The following is a 24,472-nucleotide window of genomic DNA, read 5'->3' as shown; positions in this document are numbered from 1 at the left end:
AGCTCTCTGCCCCTAATCAAAGCGGGAAAGCTGTGAAGAAATGTCAAATGTCTTTCCTCCTTTAGGTGCACTAGAGGTATGCAGGAATGAGCTTTTCTAAGTTCAAAGTTGCCACAACCTTAAGGCTAGGCTGACTCTTGAGACAACTTAGCGTGTTATCTGGTCTGCAGTAACCCCGAATTTCCTGCAGTTGCTTGCCTTGGGCAAAGCTGAGTGCGTTTTTCTGAAATAGCTGTGTTTCTAGGGCTATTAAAAGCTTTGGTTCATAACCCGTTTGTATATGGTGTGATCCATAGCTTGGGCTATGAAATGCAGCCAGCACAGAGGCAGCAGTGAGGGAGGGAGGTTTTAAGTACAGAATACAGAGAAGGTCTCATTATGTTCCGTATCAAGACTTACTGTGCTCACAATTTAATGGCGAACAATCGTATAAAGCTGCTGCTTCAAGCTGTGACCAAAAGCATAACTGAGTTTAGTAGGAATAAAAGGAAGTAAAAGCATGTTGCAAACCGGATTTGGCGGCCACTTGCAGTCCTCCCATGTAGCATTACATAAACGTAAGCAGGGGAGACCTTGGCCATCTTGCAGGGCAGCGTTTTGGCCTCTTGCCGTGCCAGCCACGGCATCCAGTTTTGCTGCTAGATCTGAGACAGCTTTCCAAGCTGCGGCAGCAGGTGAGGGAGTCTTGAGCTACCAGGTGCAATGAAAGCTTTTTGAATCTTGTAAAGTTGCTTTTGAGTAGTCTTTGGAACAGAGAGAGGCAATTTCACCATGGCCTGTCAGCAGGTGGCTTCTCTTACAGTTGGGGGAATTTGTTGAAAAATCACTGGTCATGTGGTAGGAATCTCCAGCTTCCTCAGTGCAGCAGAAGCTGCTTCTGAAAACAGGAGGGAAATGTATGCTAGGGCAGAAAAACGATCCAGCGTTCATCGCTTGTTTCCTCTGACCTACTCTGGGACTGAAAAAGGTGGGGGGGGATCCTTTTTTACGCTTTAACAGCAGGTTACCCCTGTGCGTAATAAATTCTAGCTAGTTAGGAAGATGGTATAAGCAGAGTTTTGTGTACTCTGCGAGTATTGGCCTGTGCTGGCGAATGCCAGGCCCTGCAGGGGACACCAAAGGGTACTATAGCCTGTCCTGGGACTGTCACAGCATCATTAATACCGGTCTTGTGTCCCCCCAAGTGTCTCCCCCACCTGCCCCGTGAGCGCCGCTCGAGTCTGGGGCACCTTCCCTTGCTGCCAGGACCCGCTCTCGGCGGCAGGGGTGTACAGGCCTTCCCCAGGCATGCGCTCGGCTTGAGAAGGGTCTCTCAGCTGAAATTAGCCACAAAGCTCCGTAGTTCCACCAATACGAGCATTATGTGACAACAAAGCATTTGGGTTATTTTGCACCGAAGCGATTTAGGAGGATTCATTTGTTACAGCAACTCAGCTGAGGGAGAAGTGGGAGGTAACTGCTCCAGCTCCACAGGGAGGAAGCAGAATTAAGCATTTCAGAGAGGACCCCATCCCTCAGTGCAATCCGGTAATCTCCGACTGCTGAAAGAAAGGTCTCCAGATGTTAGCCGGAGAAGGCAAGAATTGCAGTCTCTGCTCCGGCTACTCTAGCTTCCTTGTTTTTGGAAGACCTGAAGCATTTTTCTCCGTCTTTAAAAGCTATGCTCAGGTTACACATTCAGGAGTGCTGCATGTGGGGTCTTCAAAGACCCTCTAGTCCGTTTCTAAAAGCTGTGCATAGGCACCCCCACCCGTGAAAGCCAGGCCCCGGCCCTGGAGAGGCCGCCAGGCCCCGCTGCATGCTGCCTCATGAGAAGGTTCTCTTCATGCTACACTGCGGCCTGGATTAAGTCACTTCTACCAGTTTAAAGGAATGGGAAATCCTCAGGGGAGGAAGAAAACATGCAGGGAGTCTGACGTTCAAAACCCAGGAGAGCACAAGAGCCAGAGAATAACTAACTTGAGCAGCCAGACCAGAGATGTTCTACAGCCGGGGGAGGAGAGGACTGAAGGCCACTAACATCCGCAAGGCCTCCTTAGGTATTCAAGAGTCATAAGAAACAAACGTCATTTTTGTCTAAAGCTGTATTTCTTACAGCAGCTGAGTGAAGGCCGGGTGATTCAGACCTGGCAGCCGCGGGTCCGGGGGCCTACATGTCAGCGCAGTGACGGACAGGAGTTACCCGCTAGGCGTGCGCCTGGTGCCCGGTTGCCTGGCCGTGACTGCGGGCAGAAGGGAGCCTGCGAATCCGGGGCGGGGATGGAAGCACGGCTGCCGCGGCATCCGAACAGGCGTTAACTCGGCAACGAGCCGCGGCGGTTTTGTGTTAACCGTCTTGCAAAGGAGACGTACCACACCTTTGGTTGCAATTATTTTTTAATGGAAAAGACTAATCGATGTTTTACATAAATATCAATTAGTGATAACAAGTCAGTTGAGTAAGTAAAGGAATACATACCCCCAAGTTTTAAAGGCTCATAATGAACTGACAAAGTAGCACACAATGACGACAAGGAATTATAAGAGGTGGGCTGCACGTCAATCACCTTTCATTAAGTTCAGCTAATCAACTCAGGCTATTATTGGAGTTAGTGCAGTCTTCCCATGCAGCTACAAGGGCACGTTCAAAGGGGAAAGTGAGCTTCCAGCAGACAGCCCCAGCTGTGACAGTACGGCAGCCTCAAGCGTCCGCTGACGGTAAGCCCTTTCGGGGTCTGGTTCCAGGTGGGCAGCGCCCCCCTCGCAGACTAAAATCTTATTTTTAACCAAATGCACAGGCTTTATCTGACAGGAATGTGTTCACACTACGAAGTGATACCAAGGTTGGATCTTGCTAATAATTTCTTTTCTACAGTGTTGTAAAGAACTGAAATCACTGTTATTCCCAGGCAGGCTGCAGGGATGGGGAGAAGGGGGGGCTATTTTTATAGTCATTAAGAGCAATTTCTCAAGTGAGTAGAAGCTGCACCATAAACTATGTAACTTCACAGTTCTTCATGCAAGCTGAGAGGCGTGACCCACATTTCCATCTACCATCTCCACTCCCCTTCCTACGGGCTCAAAATGCTAAATATATAAAGAGGTATTGCTCATATTATGTCCACAGCTACAGGGATCAAAGTTACTCGTCCCCGCTTTCATATGCGTAACAACATGGAAATCCACAGCTTAAATATCTTTAAAATGGCTCTGTGGGAGCCACACAGTTTGCCAAGTTAGTGTTTCCCAATTAAACGGCATGACAGCAGTCTGATGAGAAGGCATCAAATTCCCTGGGTATTATCTTTAAATGTTATGTGGCTCAGACGCCTGCTTTCCAGTGGTTTAGGTCAATAAAAGTTCATTATGTCTTATCTAAAACTAGCAGAAACGTACACACTTCATCTCACAGCTTTTTCAGTGAAATTCAAATGGTTATTAAATGCTGGGGAGACAGCAAGATCTGATCTATTGATACATGAAAATTAGCACGCTACCGTGTTCTCTGAATGGCTTAAAAATTTGCAAGAAAAGTTTTCGAGTTATCAGTTCTCCTGTCACGTGTCAGGTCCCATAAATCTATGTCTTTTTCAAAACCTGGATTACACTTACTCAGCCGGGAGACGCACCGATACAAGATGCAGATGAAACCTTTAAAAGTTACCAACTGCTCAATAAAGAAAATTGCTTCCAAATACAGCCCAAGTTGTCTTGCAATCCCAGTAAGCTGGAACCCAACTCATGGCAAAGTTGTAGAGCTGAAAGGAACGGCAACACTTCTAAAGTCACTGCCATGTTTCACAGCACCAGAGATTTTGCTTTATACTTGCACTGGCTTCACCACACTTCAAGTGACAACCCATTAAAGAAGATTCACAAAAGTCCCATAACAGATAGGAATTTACTAACACCTCTATAGTATCAGATTGCTTATGCTCAGTGGGTTTGCATTTCAGAATTAATCATAACAAAAAGGCAACTTCTGCACCGTAACTCTGTTATACGAGTAATGTTTCCTTTTGTAACAATTTTAGAAGAAAAAGCAGACGGCCAAACACAAACACAAGAATTCAGCTGGCTGCAGTCACTCAGCGTGATGTGCGATTGATCAGCAGGAAGGGGACGATTTCAATGCTTCCAGTTCTTCACATCTAAACAAATTTAAAATCAGGTTATCCTCTCTGATAAACAGAAAGCAACACTTGTGGGGAAAAAACATGTATAAGACACCTTGGAAAATTAAAAAAATCATACTAATATATTTCCTAGACCTGAGCCTCTTGCCCTTTAGGGTTTGAAGTACGTCTGCTGAGGAGGACTTTTTTCGTGAATTTCAATAAACAGTTATAAAGAGTTACCTTGGCAGGAAGGAGAAATGTTACATCAGCTGTAAATACACCATGGTAAGAAAGAAGCTGCCTAGAAATTTAGACTTTAATTGTATGTTCTAGTTACAACAGAAGTCACCAAGATTTTACCAAGTGTCAATCGGTGGAAGAGTGATTTACTCAAGAACATAAGTAATTCCTCCCTGGCTTGTGATCAAAAGGGGAGGAATAATGAAAAAACGGAATCATCCAAGCTGTTAAAAAGGTATATGGGGAGAAAATCACAATGCTGTTAAACACTCCTTACGGAGAACTCTGAAGATGTCAGTTAGCTGCCATCGTCTGTATTCTGTACCCCCGAGTTACGTTTAGGCTCAGCTGTTGTAATGGATTCTGTGCATCCTACCTGTAAAGGAGTCCGATACAGCCATTTTTCTTTGTCTCCATTGATTTTCATACAGGCAAAAAGGTCGCAAACTGTAGGAAGGCCAAAGTCCTGAAAGAGAAGTCACCTTAATTACTCATCTCCAAACATAAATACATTCTGATGCATCTTCAAATTCTGTCCCAGTGTTCACAAAGAAAATAAAACTGATTCCCAGACTTGGAGATGAACACTTTTTTCATTCAGTAAGAATAGCTATACTTCAAAATTACTTTGTTTTGTGTTAAACACTGGCCTCATCTAATTAAGTAACTAAGTAATAATCACTAAAACATTAAAAAAGCTAAGAAACCTAAAAACTGTCAGTCAGTATTATCCAGAAGAGCTATGAATTTGGAAGAGAAGGCAGGCATTAAATTCAGTAAAACAATAAACCCGGCGCATTGGCTTAAGACACAGCAGTAACAAAAACTTAAGAACATGCTCACTTGTGCTTTCTTGCGTAGAAGCCATTTATCTTCCACGGGAGGTGGGTTAGCATTTTCTGGGTTGTTTGAAGTCAACACCCAACTGTTTACATTTAAGGGGAGGTGGAACGGAGCCAAGAGGTCTAGGAAAGGACTCTTGAAACTATTATCTGCTTTCTCCCTACTCGCCTTTTCTTCCGCACTTTCTGTGTTGTGCTCAGACTTTGCTAGCCAGCTTGTCAGAGGCCTTCCGAGCAATACTTTGAAGGGTTCTGCGATCTCTGCTGAATAATCCGCTTTCTCTGCACTCACTGGTTCCCCTGCGAGCTTCTGTTCGGGGTTAAGCCAGGTATTGGCAGCAGACTTTGTCTTCTCCTGCTCAGGGCTTGGTACGTCCTTCTGGCTGACTGGAACTCCGTTTTTATCCTTCCCTTCTTTCCTCAGAAGCCATTTACACAGAGCCTCTTTTCCACAGTTTTCATCACACACACACTCTGAAAAGCTGGCACACAGCTCATTAGCTTTGCACACGTCTTCCACTTTAAACGGGGCCTGGGGATGCTGGAGAAGCCAAGCATTTACAGCAGATGTAGTGGGCGATTTCTTGCCGTCAAGATGCTCGTTCAGGCACTTCAGATTTCCCAGGTTCTCAATTTCCACACTTTTCACCTGGCTGCCACGACAACTGGTACACGTTTCAGCTTTGAGGAGCCAATCATTCAAATTAAATTCTTCCCTAAAAGGTTTAAATTCATACTTCCATTTCTCATCTGAAGCACTATTTCCATTTTCTGTGTCAGGAGTCAGCAACCAGTCGGAAAGGTCCATCTCTTCTTGTCCGAGGGATTCCAATTCCTCCACCTTTTCAATAGTGGAAAAGGATGAGTTGGAAATAGAGGTGGAGTCCTTGCGGCCAGGGGAGTCTGCCTTCCCAACAACATCACGCTGTTGATTCTGCAGGAGCCAGTTTTCCAAATCTTTCAGATTTCCCCAGGCTTGCTCAAAATAACAGATCTTGGAAGAATTTAAATCCTAGTAAAGACACATTGAAATGCTTCTATTAACACTAAAAGACAGCCATCAGAAGCTGTTTGCACAGTTACAGCTTGGAGCATTCTGATAGTAAGTGCAAAAGGATTAGTTGAACGTGAGGCAGAGCAAAGAGAATTACAGAAGGTTTAATTCCCACCATATTCCGCCTGCAAATGGATACGGTGTTTTCCTCTTTACTAAAAACTAGGTTAGCGCATAAAGGGCTTACCTGGCTGGGCTCTGACATGCATTTTTGTGTAACCCATTCATCAAGGTTGGTGCTGGGAACATAGGGAGCCTGGCAAACACCCACAGGTCTGCTTCCAAGTAACCAGTCAGCAAGCGAGGCACTCACTGTCCCGCACAATGTTTTCTGCTGAGAAAGAATGTTCTCGGTTATGAGAAAGTCTAATTGCTGAGGTAATCTATGGTGAACATCAAAACAGGCATTCATCATGCATCAGTGTTTCTGCACCAAAAGAAAGACCAGCCCCTTCTAATTAAGGAAAAAGTAAATCTTCAGTCGCCTGTATGACTTTAAGCCCCTGCACCAATAGATGGTTTATGATCCCAGATTCTTCAGAGAGCAAATGACAAGAAAGGGAAGCGACAACTTCTACAGCACACAGTTCTGATCTGTGTAACCCAGCCATAACCCTCCTTCTGGCCACAATTCCCATTACGCATTTGCTTCCCTCCTTCACTGATGCCGGTTCTATGCAGAGCCCAACATAAGATTTCCCACTAATTTCTGCATTAAAAGGAATTGGATAGTTCCAAGATGACAGACTTAGCAACATCAAGGAGTATTCAGTTAAAAACTTCTGACTGACAGCCACACTCCAAACTCACTTTCATACTACCTTCTTGCACGTCTGTTCCTGGAGCAGCCAGAACATCAGATCACTAACGCTCACCACAGCGACTGCTACTGGCTACTCAAACGTCTTCACAAACAAACAGAAGCCATTACTCAAGCAAGCTAACATATTGTGCTTGAGTTCTCCTTCTCCCTTTAATAAAATTAATCATTAACGGATAAAAATCTTACCTGCTCGCAGTTCATTAGGGCACAATTCTGCCCTGGGAACCAGGGAGAAGTATTCTCTCTCTCTGAGGTTTGCTGTAAGGAAAGTAAAAGTTCATTTAAACTTGATGTTGTCCTGTTTCTAGGATGAACTCTACAATAACAAAGTAATATGCAGTTACAACTGGTCAGCTCTTTGTGGCTAACAATTTTCTGAACATTTAAAAACAGAACGGAGCAAGATTTACTATAAAAATACTACCTTCGGTCCACTTCAAGAGAATTATCTCCAAAAATACAGAAGTTATGCTGCTTACATAAAAGTCCCAAAATATTTATATCACAGAAAGCCATCTACGATGTGTAAGTATTAATATCTAAAGAAAACCATAATATTAATTTTCACTGGCTGGAATAGAGTAAGAATATAATCACCATTCCCTCAGTCTCAGCTAAAATATATTAAAATTACATCTATGAAACTAGATCTAAGCTCAGTCAAAATCAGAACTACAGGCCATAGTTGATAAACCACTGTGTATATATTATACAGCTAAAACTATATGACTCGTACACAAGATCCATTCAAGCTATAACTAGAAGTAGAAATATCACTTGGAATAGATTTTTTTTTTCTCAAATATTCCAACCCAGGAAAGTCTTGGTGCTTACCATAGTTTTAATTGAACCAAATGAGGTAATAGCCTGGCGAAGGTAAGATGTGTCAGCCTCAAAATTCAGGATGGAAGACTCCTCTGGTTTAAGAGTAAGATTTCCCAGTCTGAAAGAGTAAGATGATAGTTACGGAGAGGAAAGAAAAATTACAGTATTCTTCACCTGTCATGTTTTGGGAATCAATCCATTTCATAAAAAGGCTTCCAAAGTGACTTGGCACTAATTAGGTAACAGAAAGACTTTTAATACTTGCATAAAAATAAGGAGATGCCTATCCACAAACTACAAACAGAATAAATAGACAGCAAAACACAAGCTTCTTCTTACTTCATTTGCCATCAACAACTATTATTTGAAATAATATGCAGAAATGAATAGCTCCACTGCTCATTACAGTCCTGCTTTTTTCAATCTAAGATTAAAAAGATGAGAGGAATCATATCTCAGACTGCTTTAAAGACCTTATTTCTAGGAACCATTAAAAATCTGGGAACAGTGAGTTAGAGCTGTTATTAGTTCTATTAGAATCAAAAATCAGATTGAAATCCTAAGTCAAAATGAATACCGATTGCGTTAACCTGCATCAGAAATGTATTTACCTCTCCAGGCAAACTGAAATCTGGTTTGCCAGTTCGTTACTGTAGGAGCGTTCCAGCTGATGAATAAGGCAATTGAATTGTCCCAAATACTGCACGGAAGACAAAACACATGTTATTGTTTTGGCTTCTAAGATTAAAATTGAGAAAATACTTGCAAGGACCAATTTTAATTAAAACCGCCAGTGCAACAATTTACATCCAAATCTTACCCAATAGAGCTGCTGCGCCTGCTGCTGCAACGCCTCCTCTTTCAGTTGCTGAATGAGATCTACCTGCTCAAACAGCCACACTTCACGACTGCGCAGGCATTCCAGCTGGCGGCTGATATGGCTGTGAATCTTGGCTTTTACCTGTAAGGTAACACATACCGTTTCTAGAACATCTGTCAAAGAGCAGGAACAAGCATATGCTGCGCTGATTGCAAAATTGTATGTATGTGTCACAGATAAGTGGTATTTTTGGAGCGATTCATTTCTCAAAAACTAACTGCAGGGAACCACAGCGCCACATGGCTCAAGTTAGTAGAAGTTCCAAGGCTACCTTTAAAGAAATATCAAAGAACAACGTTATTTCCAATATCTCTCTATTCTGACGTTTCAACCAATAGCTTCAGTAAATTCTGCGTGCCTACGCTAATAATACAGGAATACTTTATCAAAAGCATGACCAAATTAGACAGCAAGATGCCTGCAAGTCTCCAGGAAAATTTCAGACCATTATCATAATAGAAAGTGTCCTGGAATAATAAAACCTGTCATTAAAGTCATGTTAAGTTATTAAAACATTTTTTAATCATTTAAAATTACCTCCCGCCAGTTCTCTTTAATCTGTTGTTCAGCTTTGACAACCCCAGATATAGCTGTTTCCAAGTCCTTCTTCGCTTGAAGGCACTTTGCCAGAGGCTCACTGCTGCAGGAATTTCTACTTCTATCTTGTGATGGACTCATTCTTGAAGTGTTCCTAAAACACAATGGAAAAAAATTTCATAATAGTTTCTATTCCTCTTTAACGGAAGAGGAAGGGCATAATGTGACGAACCTTCTGCTCTACTTCACTATAAAGGTGAACCAAAAAAAATAAAACCCCCAAAGACCCTACACCGATGCAAGTATTCTAAACATAGGTAAAGCTTTCTCCAGGAGTGACAAATGCTCTCTCAACCACCTCAGCCCACGGAATTTGCAAAGCCACAGGAAAACCAGCAGATATTTGACAACCACTTCAACTGCAGGAGCTTAGGCAATCCTCCCCTGCCATACACCTTCCTCTGGCTTTGTGTCTAGCCAGCAGACTCCAGCAGCTGCGGGATGATTCAGGCGAGGTTCAGTAGCTCTGTTGGGGCTAGGGGAGAACAGCCCAGCAAGGAGCAGGAACAGCTTCAATCACCCTTTTTTCAGCTGCAGGCAAGTGAACTGGTTCCCATAAATGAGAACATTCTAATGCAGTTTGATCAACTGAAAAAGCAAGTGGGCCGAAACTTATAGCAGCTGCCCATTATTTTTGTCGTGGTCACAGCCATAACAACTCACTCAGCTTCAGCATATCCTTAAGGGGCTCAGATGCAAAATTTCTACAGAATGTACACTGTTAAGGATTTTGCAAGCAAGAGAAAAAAGCTATATATGGATTTTTAGTAAAAAGGGGATGCATCAATAGAAGCATTTTTTTCCAAACTGAGAGTATTTTGTTACCAAAGAGTTTCAATTCTCCTGTTAGTTTCATGGGATTCCTGAAGAGCTAACTAAAGATTTGGAACAAACAAGTCTATTTAAAACAAGTCTTCAGCAATGACAGCTATGGAAATTACCAGCAGAATTAAAGCATACACGTGTACCAATCTAAATATTTAATAGATTTTACCACTCCTTTGGAGGGAACTGAAAAGAGTATTTCAAATACAACATGACAACTATGGAGCTTGCCTTACTGAGCAGCTGTTTAGCCTGCAATTGACAAGCCCCATGACCACATAAACTGCAACCCAAAAATCATTCTACAGCCAAGACCTGCCAGACACATATAAGCTGTGTATTTGTGAGAGCCAAGGGCTAGGAAGGTGACAGAAAAAGCCAGGGTTGCTGCGAGGCAGCGGCAGAGGCTGCATCTCCCTTGGTTCCCTGCACACCACGGGCTTCCCACCCCCCAGGTGCCCCCAGCCACAAGACACGGAGCAGGCACAGAAACCACACCAAGCCCCTGCACACAACTCAATCCCATTCTCGCCGTAACGTTTTATCTTCTAGGAAGTGCATGGCGAAACTCCAAGAGAAGTGAACTTAAATTTATGTTTTAATCTTATGTCAATTCTACACCAAATTAGGCAGGGTGCAGGAGTCCGAAATACATCATTTTCCGTTCTGTGCTACGAATGCCAGTTTTGTCCTTGTATTTGCATACCCTAATTCATTCACAGGTTCAATTCTGTAAGGTTTCGTGATCTTCACCTTGCTAGTGATGTTAAGTAAAAGGTAAGCCTTCTCTTCACAACACCCCTTAGATTTTATCTTGTCAACTCTCTCATGTACAATCTACAGGAAAACTAATGTGGTAGCCCAAGCTCTCAGATGTAACCTGAAAGTATTAATGCAAAGGCAGAGATATACCCAGCCAAGAAAACAAGCACGTTAGATATATTAAAAGCTGTCATATACTCAAAAATAAACAAAAAAAATCATATTGTTCTTTATTATTTCATTCATCATACCCTTAGGTAACAACCGAGTCAAAGTCCAAAAGGATAAGTGTAATTGCCACGTTTGCTCTCATAGTAGATAATAGACTTAAAGGAGTTTTGTGAAAATGTTAAGCTGTGTATCTACAGACATCAAGTCCAAAGTATGCTGCATTGCCATTTATGTCTTTTCTGAATCTACGCCACTAGGGAACTGGGCTCAATGCCTGAAGAAATGCTACTTTTTCACACTTTGCATTACCAACTTCATACTGGCACAGTCAAGTTTAAGGAGATTACACATGCTCCTCTAATGATCTCTGAAAATACTTGTTTGTTGCTTTTCCGGTATTTCATTTGATTGCAAGAGTCTCTCTCCAAAACGTACACAGAGAGAATGAATGCTGCTTTCCTCCAGCCAGCCAGCTCTTGTAAAATGGCTGTTCTTATGCTTTGTCAAAACTTAGCCAATGGAACATTACAGCTGAGGACGAGTCAATCCACCCCTCTTTTCAATTTCCACAAGCTTCTAACAAAAACAAGAGGGAACAGCGACCCATCTCCTTGCTTCCCAACTATCACCAAATACCACTAGGAGCTTAAGACATTTCCAGGTCCCAAGCTCTGAAATACCCGAGATCATACACTTAGGCTCAACAGTAACAAAATACAATTACTTCTGCATCAGGATATACGGCTGCAATACGGAGTCGCCATTTTTGGCAATTTCCACGTCATCTAATTGTTTCCAACCCCATGGAGGTACCGCACCGTGGGTATACTGCGTCACGGGATGCACCCACCTCCCCCCCACCACATCACTTACTTTCCGGGCACAGGCAGCAATTCAGCAGTGTCCTGCTTATAAAGCTGTTTCCATTTTCAACCTTCTATTCTACAGAAGCACGGGCTCCAAAATGCTTTTCAGCAGTCACATGCAGCTTAGGGTTGGTTTGGTTTTTTTCTTTCAGTCCCACTGCAAATACTTGCTCGCTGACGCCGACGCGACCCGAGCCAGCTGAAGGCAAGGTCTGGAAAAGGCAGGGTCTGGAAAAGGCAGGGTCTGGAAAAGGCAGGGTCTGGAAAAGGCAGGGTCTGGAAAAGGCAGGGTCTGGAAAAGGCAGGGTCTGGAAAAGGCAGGGTCTGGAAAAGGCAGGGTCTGGAAAAGGCGCGGGGCAGCGGCGGGCGGGGTGCGCAGGGCCCGCCCGCCTCCGGCCCCGCCGTCCCGGCGCTTATCGGGGCGGCCAGGCCGGGGGGGCGGCCGGAACCGCCCCGGGGGCGCTGGCCGGCACCGCAAGCCTTTCTGCAGGGCGGGGGATCGGGCCAAGGCACACCCCTTCCTCCCCTGCCCGGCGGGGAGGGGGCGACGGGGCCCCAGCCCTGCTGGCCTCCTTTCCCCGTCCTCTCGTACCAAACGCCTCTCTGCACCCCGCCGGCAGTTTAGCCACAACACCAGAAAGTTTTGCAACAAAACCGCTGTTTCTTGCAACTTCAGAAGCGTGGCAACGCGCCTCATTCGTGTAATAAATGCAACGAAGCGCAGCCGGGCGCTAAGGCATTCGGCAGGCCTTTCTTTTGCAGCAAAGGGGGCCGAAGGGGGTGCGAGCCTACACAGCAGCCAAGCTGAACCTTCCGCCCCTGCCCGCACCCCCGAACCCCAGCACCGAGAGGCTCCCCGCGCCTGTGAAGTTCCAGAAATCCTTCCGATAATAAACCACACAGATGCGGTGACCTCTCGGAGGGGCTGAAGTGACCCCTGCACACAGGTTTTGTTACCCCCACTCTTGCTTCCACCATTTCGCACGCAGATGAGGAAAGCGCACGGACGCGTCTGCGTGGAATCAGTAAAAAGTTACGGCTATGAAACCAGAACAACTGCCCGAATGAGGCAGGAAGGTAACAGTATCGTTCCTCGTTGCAAAATAACCACCCGTCGCTACAGACAGATTTTTGGCTGTTTCTATTAACACCCAAATGCCTCCCTGGAGGGCTGTCATTGCAAAGACCCCGCAGGCAAAAAACTTCTGGTCGCGGTATCACTTCTAACGCTCTGTACGAGCTCCAGCCTTCACACAGGCTGCCTGCCTCCACCCCGAGGTGGTATTCCCCATACTTGCCTTCCTTCGTTTTCCTTTGTAGGTCAGAAACTGATGGACAAAAAAATATATATATATTTTTTTTTTTAGATTTTAGTTACTAGGTGGCTGGGGAGCAGAGGAGGAGGGGACAGCCCTTCCTCGCCCACGCACTCTGCTAACAGGCCAGCACAGAACTGGTTTTACCAGCTCTTCACTTTCAGCACAACCATCCCCGCCGACCTTGGGAAGATCACTCTTTCGTTTCAAACGGATGTAGAATAACCTCATAAAGATGGTCGTGCCGCGCCTTTGCTGGGGAAAAGCTTCTGAAGAGAATAAAACCTCACGCGGGACAGACTCTATTTATAAATATGGAACGATTTCCAAAGGTCTCCGCGACCTGACTTCACAAGCTGGGTTGTTTGAACTGAAATCCCTCTTCATTTCCATTTCACCCCACCAAAAACAGTAGTTCCTCTCAGCTAACTATCCCAAATTAGGTACGTGGGAGTTGTGGTCAGGGAGCCAAGTAGTGTAAGTACACGAGCGGAACCTCAGAAGCTTCCATTTGCATCCAAATAGAACGAGCACTTTATCCAGTACAGCATCAACATAACAAGCCAGTATCTGTCTGGAGCCTCCGCTGGGGGGAGGGGGTTATTTTACTCCAAAACAAGTGTGTACCGCTGTACTTTTTAAGTCACAAGCCACGTAAAGAAAAAATTATCTCCAACAGCTCTGAGTAAGAAAGTGAAATTAACACCTGACAGAATAATGATAACAATAAAGAGTGTCAGGTAATACATTTCCTAAAATTCAAGTAGCTTTTACTTGCCTGCACCGTACTGGATCCGTGCCACAAACCTGAACGCACACAACTGCCTTTTCAGTCTATTCGAGCCCTGGAAGGGCCTGGCAGTGCCCAAAGCACACGTACTGAGACGTCTTCGCAGACGTCTGTTTCTCGGCTCGTTCGAAGAGTCTCAAGTCACCAGTGCAGCTCAGACAAGGGGTCTGACCGTCGTTAGACGGTCCACCCATCGTTAGATTATTTTTCAAGCACAGCACAGCAGGAACATAAGCAAAATCACAAAACATCTGACTATGAAGGCCTGAAATCACTCTAACATAATGACATACAACACCAAAGCAGGTATCCCAGGGGGAGAAGACACGCTGTTATCTTAACGCAGATTTTACATCGCAACAAAACCATCTTTCAGACTTTGGCATCTAAAACCCTTTGGAAAACAGCTGACAAATCCCTTGGTCCCTTGAAGCATACAGCCCCACAGACAGCATCGCCACGCTCTTCGTATATCCCTCAGTACAGCGTCGTGCACTTGCAGACTTACGACCGGATTTTTTAAGTGACTGTCAACTTTTCCCCCCTCCCGTGACTGCACACCTTACCTAAATCCCTAGGGGAATGGGATTTTTTTTCTCCTGTCAGCTCTTCTTTAATCCCAACCATTTAATTAAACCGAGTTTAACGCTGAAGCAACTGCCAGCAAGACCCCCGAAAGCTCTGGCTCACGCCTCTCGCCCCTTACCTAAGCGATGGTTTCCAGGCTCTCCGTAGAGGCGGAGCACGACAACTCCTGAGCGTTTCTAACCCAGGTTGTTACTCCTTATGCAGCCCTTGCAAAGCGCAGCTGTTGACAAAAAATGTGGGTTTTTTTTCAATTCAGGAGGGGGATGACTTGAGAGGTGCCAGCAGCTTCACCTCCCACGGGTGTAAAAAAAAACAAAAAAAAAAAAAAAAAAAAGGCGAGATCAGTCAGCACACCCCGACGGCCTTCCCACGCGGCCGATGTCAGCCCTCCGCCACGGGACCGCGGTGTCCCCGCTCAGCCCGGCCCCGAGCCGCCTCCGGCTGCCTGCTCCGCGGTGGCACCCCGAGGGGACGCCGGGTCCTTCCCGGCCCCGCAGCGGCTGCTGGCACCCGGCCCGGCGCAGGGAACCGGCCCCGCAGCGCCCTGACCGGCGGGAAGGGACACGATCGGTCTCGCTGTAGGATCTCTGAGAGAAAACCCCTTACGGGAATTAACGACGCGCCGCGGTAACGCGTGTCCCCGTGTCCCACCGCCGGACCCGGCCCCTGTCAGTCACCCCTGCCCGCCCCGGCCCGGCCGCGCTCACCGGCCGCGCACGCCGCTCCCCGCCGCCGCCCGGCGACTAACGCCCGCTCTCGCGAGAGCGCCGCCCCCGTCTCGCGCCGCGCCCCCTGGCGGCGCGGAGGACCGGCTAAGGAGCGGGTGGCGGCGGCTGCGGCCGCCATGTCGCGCGGAGCGGCCCCGGCACGCCGTGCTCGGGGGGCGGCGGGACCCTCACGGGGGGAGGGCGGCCCGGCTCCCTCGGCCCCTCACGGATCGCGGGCCGCGCTGCCCCCGGAGGTCTGCAGGCGGCACGGGGTGTTGTAGCCCAGCCCCGACAGCCCGGCCTGCCGCAAGAGGCTGCACGGCCTTACCCCAGGCGACGGCACAGGCCTGGGGCAGAGGGGCTGGGAAGTGCCCGGCGGAGAAGGCCCTGGGGGTGCCGGTACAGCCGGCTGGGCATGAGCCAGCAGTGCCCGGGTGGCCAAGGAGGCCACCAGCCCCCGGGCTTGTGTCAGCACTGGTGTGGCCAGCAGGGGCCGGGCAGGGATGGGGCCCCTGTGCTCGGCACTGGGGAGGCCCCACCTCGAATGCTGGGCTCAGGTTTGGGCCCCTCGGGACAAGAAGGGCCTGGAGGGGCTGGAGCGTGTCCAGAGAAGGGCAGCGGGGCTGGGGCAGGGTCTGGAGCACAAGTGTGCTGGGGGGCGGCTGGGGGGGTTTAGCCTGGAGAAGGGGGGGCTGAGGGGAGCCCTTCTCGCTCTCTGCAGCTGCCTGAGAGGGGCTGGAGTGAGGGGGGGGCTGGTCTCTGCTCCCAAGTCACCAGTGACAGGACGAGAGGAAACGGCCTCAAGCTGCATCGGGGGAGGTTTAGGTTGGATATTAGGAGAAATTTCTTCACTGCAAGAGTGGTCAGACATTGGCACAGGCTGCCCAGAGAGGTGGGGGAGTCACTGTCCCTGGAGGTGTTCAAAAACATGTAGATGCAGCACTTGGGACATGGTTTAGGAGACATTATAGTATTTGACAGTTGGACCTGATGATCCTAGAGGTCTTTTCCAACTTAAATGATTCTGTGATTTTATGATTCTATAATTCTATTAAAACCTTGGGCAATGCCAGGTCACCTTCCCCACCCACAAGAAAACCAAGCTGAGGAGAAAAGTGAAATATTGAACATGTCAGGGGATGTGGCAAGCCACCAGTTTTGGTCTTTCTCATGTCCACCGGCAGATTGCCAGTGTGCATCATTTGGCTTGGCTTTACACAGTACCTTTGTTTGTTTGTTTTTGTCTTTCCCCGGGTGTGAAGCAGAGCAGAACATCTCCTGATACCTGCCACCACAGTTTTCAGCTGGGAAAAGGATCCAGTTACTATCCTGGAGAGCAGCAAGAATGGGTTGCAGCGCTGCTTCCCACGCTTTTGGCTATTCAAAGCCTTTCCAGGACCACCCAGCCAGCACCTCCAAGAATGCGTGTCTGTGAAGTGCTGCCTTTCCTACGTGTTTGCACAGTCCTTAAAACATACATTAACATTGAGACAGGACTTCAAATGGAAAGCTAAGTAGCTGTGTAGCTCTGCATAGGTGTGGTAGCTGAGTCACCGGTTCCTACACACACAGGAGCTCCTCTGGGCGTAGACCAAGGAACTGTTCTTTTGAATAGGATACTTAACTTGTGGGTAGGACTCATGGCTGCAGCCAGAGTACAAATAATTCAATGCTGACATAAGAGAAAGTACAAGTCAGCCACCTAACCCCAGATGTGCTGCTACCCTAGGAACCTGCATTTCAGGTATTTGCCTTCATCTAAAAACATAGGAGATACAGGCTGTGCTATATAATCTTTCTCTATGTATTTAGATTTAAGAGGAAATAATGCTGACCCCATCTGACCTTGAAAACCAGCAGCGCTAATATACCTGTTGTGTCCACCTATCTCGTCACCGAGCAGGACTGTCCCGGGCAGACAGAGCAGCCTCTCTCGGGCAGGCAGGCATAGCAGGCCAAAGGGCTTGCTGTTTTGTCTTCCATAGGCTTGACCAAGGCCATATCATAATCCAGATGGTTTGAGTGGTTTTCGTGGAACCACTCATGCTGGTAGATTTCCTTCACACGGTGTACTCTGTGGATTCATTGTGGCTAAGGTTATGCTTTCCTAGGAGGATTCTCCAGGTACATCTTCCATCTCTCCCCTAAAAGAATTGCAGAGTAAGGAACCATATGCATATTTTTAATGGGCTCTTTCCTCCCACCACCGATGGCAGTACACGGCGCTCCTCCCTTGCTGTACCTTTAGCCACACCAGGCATACCATGCGCTTTTTTACCTGAACCTACATAGTGGATCGAAAAATGAAATTTAAAAATGGCATTAACCTAAGTGAAGGACAAATTGGTAGCCTGCTAAAATAGGGGCAAAAGGTTGGGTAGAGATGTGGTTTTATGGAAAAAATAAACAAGATGATCTCATGTTTAAACAGTAGCAAAGATGGAGTCTTATGTACCGTGGTGTTCCTCCGTGCGGGATAAAACTCTGTATCAGTATTGGCAGTAAGCCTCCAACCAAAGTACAAAGAGAAGCATTCTGGATGCATGAAAGGGATCTACGTACACATCAAAGATAGTGAATGAGGATTAACGCATGCGACTTCTCCCTTGCAAAGCATATGACACTGAATAATGTGCTCCTGTACCCAAAACTCAGTGCTGCTTGCCGAATGGGAATCACGCGTGCGGTCCTGCACCATAAAGCTCATCCTTCATGACAAGCCACCGCTTGGCTTTGCCTTGATTTGGCAAAAGTGCTTAATGACCCTCTTTGTACACTCAAAGACTTCTTCCTTGCTCGGCTGCAGTGTGAGAATAAAGGGCAGGGTGGGATTGATCCCTCCACACTCCTGTGAAACAGGAGCCTCGATGTGGAAGCGGAAGCTTCTCCTGCAGTCCTTAGATAATGGCCTGTCAAACTGTACTACTCTGCGCCACCCAAAACACAGAGGACTTGAGGAATGTCCTCTGCTGCAGTGATTCTAGAGCAAATGTTACGGGGTTTATGTGCATGTTCTTGAAGAATGTTTCTGGCTCCTGTTTAGACCGTTCCTCTTTCAGTAACTGCAATAATTTAGTTGAAGAGAATCAGTTGTGTTCACTTCTACGTTTAACGCCCCATAATGTAATTGCCCTCTTCTGCAACTCTACCACGCAGTTAAGCAGCACATCGCTGCCTTTTAAGAGGGAAATGAAGTGCAGCACACTGACAGCAGCACAGCACGGATGGCACGGCTGGAGGTGAAGCCAGATGCCAAGGCACGCTAACAAGTTGACGGTGGCTTCTCTCAGAGACAGCAACGGTCGCAAAGCAGAGTATGAAATTATAGAAGAGTCGTCATCGTAGGCATCAGGGAAATTCGTGCAGCCCCCAGGGGGAATCTCCAGTTGCTTCAAGCTCTGCTGCTGGAAGCAGGCTGTTCTCTCTTTGTCCCTGCCAGGCGGGTGCGTGGCCCTCCCTCCCACATATCCTCTCTGACGTCTGTCCTTGGTCCCCTTCCAGGCAGTCCGTGACCTGGCACTCTCCCACAGCTGCACGCCAAATCCACCCCAGCCTCCCCCCAGAGCTCGTCCTGCCCGTGGCCGGAGGCCGACCTCCCAGCCACCAACCCGCCCAAGGAGCCGAGCGGGGCAGCAGTCAGTTGTGCGTAAGTCCAAGGCTTTACTTCCCTGCAGGGGATTGTCAAAGCTTTCTGCGCTGTATTTGCTCGCCTTGAATCTTTGCTTTTTGTGTCAAGCTACCTCCATGCCAGAGAGGAATTTGAACTCCTGCACAAACGGTTTCATATACAGACTGCAAAGAGCTGTTTTAATAACCTTTTCCTGCACCCCACACTCAGGCTTTTTCCTTCCTGTAGTTTAAAAGGTGGTCATTTCTGCAACCTTTTTTAAATAACTGCCTATTTGTCTATCCCACTTCACACGAAACAGAAGGACGGAATACACCTAACTAACCCCACATGCATCTTTCATTTAAAGAGGTTCCCAGAAAGGTTTTCTGCGGCTCGTCCAGGAAGTCTAACCCAAGGCAGAATGTACGTTTGGAGCAATGGGCTGCAGTGAGAACCCGGTGCTTGTGAACAAGGGTCCCGCCACAGACGTGAACAAGTCTCTTACGTCTTGTGGTCCAAACCTATCAATGCAAAAAATATCAACAGAAATTTTAACCAAAGGATTGTTATCTCTGAGTAGAGGGACAGAGAAGAGGGACAGATTTACCTCATGCTAACGGAAATGCTTTCTATTCTGCAGTGGGGTTATGAGCAATTGTAGAGGGAAATGCCTTTATTAATGTGCTCCTTCATCATGTATGCAGGGAAGGTGTTAGGACTCCATACCCGATGCACAGACGTATCAGTAAGCACATACCCAAACCTTCGGATGTTTGTCAACACAGCATCTTTTGTGTGATAGATGCATAGCAAGTAGGTTTCCCTAAGGGTCCCACACATTCTCTAATACAAAACCATGGGTATGGCCATTTTAATCCTCACCCTTTTTTTCCTGTTTGTTTGGGGTTTTGTTTGTTTGTTTGTTTTATTATTCATTTTTCCCTCCTGAAACCCTCCAAAGCTTCAGCTGGTAGATGCAGCTCAAACAGCAACCACTTCATATACAGATACCCTTTTGCAGAAACAGGAGATTCCTTGATGGCCAGAAATTAAATGTTTTCCCACTTATCAAGCAGAAAGCACACTCAGTTCAGATACGCTGAATAGGTACGGCGACTCACACGCGCTTTACGAACAAGAGGAATGGCCTCGTATACTTTGTGAGTTACAATAGGCCTGACCACATCTTCAGCAATAGCAGGAATGACCCAACAGCTACGCAAAAATGTGCCAACACAAAATGTTATTTGTCAGTAAGTGTGTTACCAACTTCATCAGCAACCTCTTCCAAGATATTGTTACACGTATAAGATATTTGTGGCACTGCGAGATTGTCGTAAAGGCTGTGCAGCATAGCTGTAATGAGACTTGTCAAGGCCAGGAGTGTGGCTTTGCTTCAGTGCCTGATATAATTCTCCCTACAGTGTTTGGCTGAAAATACCCTCTGCCACAGTTTGCTGGCCAGTCTACAATACGCAGAGAAATACATTCAATAAGCAAAGTCATATCCCAACGGTGCTTCATTGATCCTAGACTTGGTGGCTGCTACAACTTGAAAAATTGTGGAAGGAGATAAATATTAAACATAAATCCTGAGTTGCGTTCCGCATACACCACATAGTCGTATTTTGAATAACTGCCTGGCATACTTGGGATGTTAAAAATGCTGTAAATTTAGGAAATCAGAACATCAATGGAAAAGTTTCCCCTGCAAGTGTAGAGCTCACTGCTAAAATTTCAGACACCGATGGTTTCCTGAAGAGCTGGGTTTAGGGGCTAAAGCCCCCCAGCCTCTCAGCCTGCAAGCGGCTGGCTTTTGGGAGAGGGCGGTCGCTTTGTGTTTGGCTGCTTGGAGGATAGCTCAGACGCGGGCTAACGGAGAGCACTTAGTGTCCAATAACTGGGCACAAAACTAAGTTTGAGTTGGTTTCAAGACATTACCTCTGAAAAACTATTTATTCCCAGGGACTCCCTTTGCATTTGAATTAGAAAACAAACAAACAAAAAGCACTTGACCCTGCACAGTGTATTTCTCCAGATCATTCATTTTCTCCTGCTCATTATGGCAGGGTTGAGGTGATGAGCTTAAACTCGGGGAGGTTATTATTCGCCATCTGTGGCAAAAGACAGCTGGCTTCTGCAATGCTAGAAAAGTAGGAAAGTGCTACAGGAAAGAGCTGGTGTCTGGCACAGGGTAGGAGCTCCCAAATTTAATACCCCCTATAGAGAGAAATACTTTATTTTGTATAAAGGCGTGTAATACCCAGATATTCAATTTTTCTGAGAGAAATAAAAAAAACCACTTAAATAAGAACCTAATGAGGGGAAAATGCACGGGGAAGGTGCAGACGTGGTGACCCAGCTGGGGTGCTCACACCCCAACAAACACCTCTATTCGAACACGAGGGAAGGGCCTCCAGGGAGGCGAAAGCAGAGGAGATGCGTGTCCCTGCTTTCTGCAGCCCCAGGCATGGTCTCGGGTCAGCACCGAAGGGCTCACACTAGGAGGGAGGGAGGCATGTAGACACCGTATAATTTCAAACAATTTTGACTAACCTAAAACCATTTTTACAAAGCTTCAACCTACTTCAGAAAACTTGTTCTATGACAAACATAGATTCAGCCTGCAATGAAACAGCTCTGTGATTTTAGTCACTAAACATGGTGAACCTTTTTCCCTCCCTCACCTATACGCACACACACACATTCCAGCCAAAATTGGAGCAGGACTCTCAGTGCAGGCTTAAAGCACAAGGGCTGTTTTATCTGACAACTGTGCTGTGTTGTGGCTCTAGGAATTGCTCTCATTTAAGTGGAGAAGCGGGTTTTTGAACAACAGCCATCACGCAATCAAAACAGGACTCTTCTGCTTTCTCAGAAAGAGTCCCATCTTATTTCCAAGATCCTTTTTAAGAAAGCAGCTACAGCAGCATAGCACTAAATTAACCTCTAATTCTATTGTAAGAGTGAGGCCGATGCTAAAAAAAAAAAAAAGCATAACATTTAGCAAACACAGATCACTCTGAAAACAAGGAAGAAATTACAACATAATCCATCTCACCATGAAGTCAAATTAATGTACAGGCTATCCTAAAATTGGATTCTCTGAGGCAACAGCATTTGTAGGGTTTTCCAGAACACGTGAACACAAGACAGCATTAAACTTACCTGCATGCAGGAATTTCTGCCCAGTCCCAGTCTGGGGCGAAGCAGCTTGCACTACAGCCAGGGGCAGGGTAAGCAAATTATCTACAGCCATTGCAAAAAGCAGAGGAGACGAAAGGACTGACTTTTCATGCACGTGTCATTACTGAGGGTGTTGTGTCTGTGGCAGGGGAAGGACCAGAAAAGCCAGCTCCTGCGATTGCTGTCAGGGCGGTGCAGTGCAGGTCAGACCACGGCACCCAAGACCGGGTGGTTCTGTGTGCTTCGTGCACTGCAAAGAGCTGCCCGTCAGCAGCTGGGCACTGGACGGCACAAACAGAAGTGTGTTTCGGCAAGGTTCACTGCGCAGGGAGCTGTGACCCATCTCTGCTTTGCAGTAAAAACTGTAGGAGGTGAGCAGGGACCAGAAAATGCAGGGGAGAAAGAGGAGGTCCGTACTGCCAGGCTGCGCGCCAGGTGGAGCTAGGAGCTGTAACCCTGGCCAGCAGGAGTTCACGACCGCTCCTGACCCAGATTCATCATGTTACGCTACCTTTAACACCATGGGGGACAAAATCTCTCCTTCGTTACACCGCTGAGCCACCTGCGACACCGGTGTTGCTGGAGTAGTCTTCTCTGCCCGTCGGCGAGCAGGAGGTGGCCAGAACGGGATGGAGGTCTGCAGTGTCATTTCCTCGCTTGCGTTTCCTTGCTTTGTTTTCTAAGCTTCCTTCACATGTCATCCGAGTGGCGTAGCCCCTAGTGTATTGAAAGGCTGATAATAAGATAGATGACATCTGTTTTGGTCACATATTAGGCAGGATTAATGCTTCTAAACGCTTACAAGCTACAGCTTAGTACTCTGCTATCTGAACACATTGGCCCTTGTACATGTGACGGCTGTCAGCTCAAGACCCAGCACTTTGACAGCCTGAGAAAGACGGAAGCCAGACATCTAGGTGACCGGCAAAGGAGATGCACCACTCCCTTCGCTGATGCAGACAGGCAGTAAAAGCCACAAGTGACTGTGTGCTTAGTTTTGTGAAGTGCTCCAGGTGGAAGAAACAACTCCACAGCACTGGTTTTGACTGGGGCAGGGGTGCTGCCCCACAGAAAATGGATACACTCATTCTATCTTGAAGAGATGAAAAAGGACCATGCCCATCTTTATAGTAGGAAGAATTTTTGGCTGCAAGTTTCTTTTCATGCAAGAAAAAGAATAAAATTCTCATTAACGCACACATCACCCACAAAGCTTACCTGTCTCTTCTCCTTTATAAACAAACCACGTGGCTCTGTAGAGCTGCCCCTTGCAGACGGGCAGGGGAGTGGGACGCCCCACACTATAACATCAGCGGAAAGCACTGCGTCTCCCTCCCTCAGCAGACACGAGCAGCCCTCGCAGACACGAGCAGCCCAGGGCTCTACCACAGGCTCACAGGCATTAGATTCTCCTTATCTGCAGGGTCAGCTGGGTCTTGTGACCTGTGTAAATAACAAGGCTTTGGAAAGAAGCTCAATAGGCACGTTGTGTTTTTCATTTCAGATAATTTCTGAATAGAGGGAAAAGAAATGACTTTGAAACCAAAACTCGCTTCACTCTGAGTCCTAAAGTCCCCTGAAAGGGAAAGGCATAAGTGATTGATGTAGCAAGTCCCACCGAGTTATTTAACTAGTTCTGTGGTAGTCGATTAGAATTATTTATTTCCAATTCATAAACCCATACGCTACTTCCTTGTCTCTTGCCCATGAACGGTATTACTTAGCACTAATAGACTGCTTTCATTTTCAAGGGGCTTAAGAAGACAAATTAATCACCTCAACATGTCTGAAAGGAACAGATGGTAACGAGGTATTAACATTGCAATTTCACAGTTGGAAAAGCTCCTGAGGAAGGGGGCTAGCAGTGTCTGGAGGGCACCGGGCCCCGCTCCCTGTTTGGGGCTGGGGTTCCTGGGTCTCCTCTCTGCTCTAAGATTCTGCTTTATCCCAACCTCACGGCATGCTGTTTTTCCTAAGCAAAGCTACACAGTTTTTCATGTTCCATCTTTAACAGGAAGTAACATCCTTCCAGAAGGCCTCTTACCTCGACACATCCTCAGACAGGTCATTACTGCTTTGGATTTAAAAGACTAAATGTCTATCCAATAATGCAATTAGTCCAGCTGGCCATTATTTGTTGCTGTTTATAAGCAGAGAAGTGATCAGAAAGAAATACCTTCCCCCATCTGTACAGTGGAGATGTTTTTTTTCCCTGAAACGTCTTTGGTTATGGCTGGGCACAGAACAGCCGGTTGCATTTTCCTCCCCACTCACTCCCACCTCAGAGGACCAC

The 24,472-nt window shown here is 46.7% G+C and overlaps 1 protein-coding gene and 1 long non-coding RNA gene across 8 annotated transcripts; both read right to left on the bottom strand.

Annotated features, from left to right (window-relative positions):
* Positions 1-2,358: 2,358 nt before the first annotated feature.
* NCOA4 (nuclear receptor coactivator 4) lies at positions 2,359-15,470 on the bottom strand. Of its 6 annotated transcripts, none has more exons than XM_064464835.1 (11): positions 15,384-15,470; positions 14,795-14,896; positions 9,299-9,452; positions 8,702-8,842; positions 8,493-8,581; positions 7,891-7,999; positions 7,243-7,314; positions 6,421-6,567; positions 5,181-6,191; positions 4,714-4,803; positions 2,359-4,130 (listed from the first exon to the last, which is right to left on the bottom strand). In XM_064464835.1, exons 3-11 carry the CDS (start codon positions 9,437-9,439, stop codon positions 4,125-4,127), a joined length of 1,806 nt encoding a protein of 601 aa, XP_064320905.1. In that variant the 5' UTR covers positions 9,440-9,452; positions 14,795-14,896; positions 15,384-15,470; the 3' UTR covers positions 2,359-4,124. The 6 variants fall into 6 exon arrangements, with proteins under 6 accessions (XP_064320905.1, XP_064320909.1, XP_064320907.1 ...); XM_064464839.1 differs by having other exon boundaries at positions 6,421-6,564; XM_064464837.1 differs by lacking the exon at positions 15,384-15,470 and adding an exon at positions 15,283-15,376.
* Positions 15,471-16,076: 606 nt separating this feature from the next.
* Positions 16,077-23,606, bottom strand: LOC104043665 (uncharacterized). 2 transcript variants are annotated; one of them, XR_010375096.1, is made up of 4 exons: positions 23,398-23,606; positions 22,162-22,912; positions 19,421-19,514; positions 16,077-17,527 (listed from the first exon to the last, which is right to left on the bottom strand). It is a non-coding gene; the product is annotated as an uncharacterized LOC104043665 (long non-coding RNA). The 2 variants fall into 2 exon arrangements; XR_010375095.1 differs by having other exon boundaries at positions 22,691-22,912.
* Positions 23,607-24,472: the final 866 nt, after the last annotated feature.

This window comes from Phalacrocorax carbo, chromosome 13 (genome assembly GCF_963921805.1).
Source record: "Phalacrocorax carbo chromosome 13, bPhaCar2.1, whole genome shotgun sequence".
Lineage (NCBI taxonomy): Eukaryota > Metazoa > Chordata > Aves > Suliformes > Phalacrocoracidae > Phalacrocorax > Phalacrocorax carbo.
This window is presented reverse-complemented; position numbering and strand designations above follow the sequence as displayed.

Bases quoted from the DNA above. Each gene is read 5' to 3' on its own strand.
- NCOA4 (XM_064464835.1), bottom strand. From the start codon at position 9,439: ATGAGTCCATCACAAGATAGAAGTAGAAATTCCTGCAGCAGTGAGCCT. The intron at 6,192-6,420 runs GTAAGCCCTTTA...TGTCTTTACTAG, and splicing joins GCATGTCAGAGCCCAGCCAG to GATTTAAATTCTTCCAAGAT. The intron at 4,804-5,180 runs GTGAGCATGTTC...CTTCTCTTTCAG, and splicing joins TTCTACGCAAGAAAGCACAA to GACTTTGGCCTTCCTACAGT.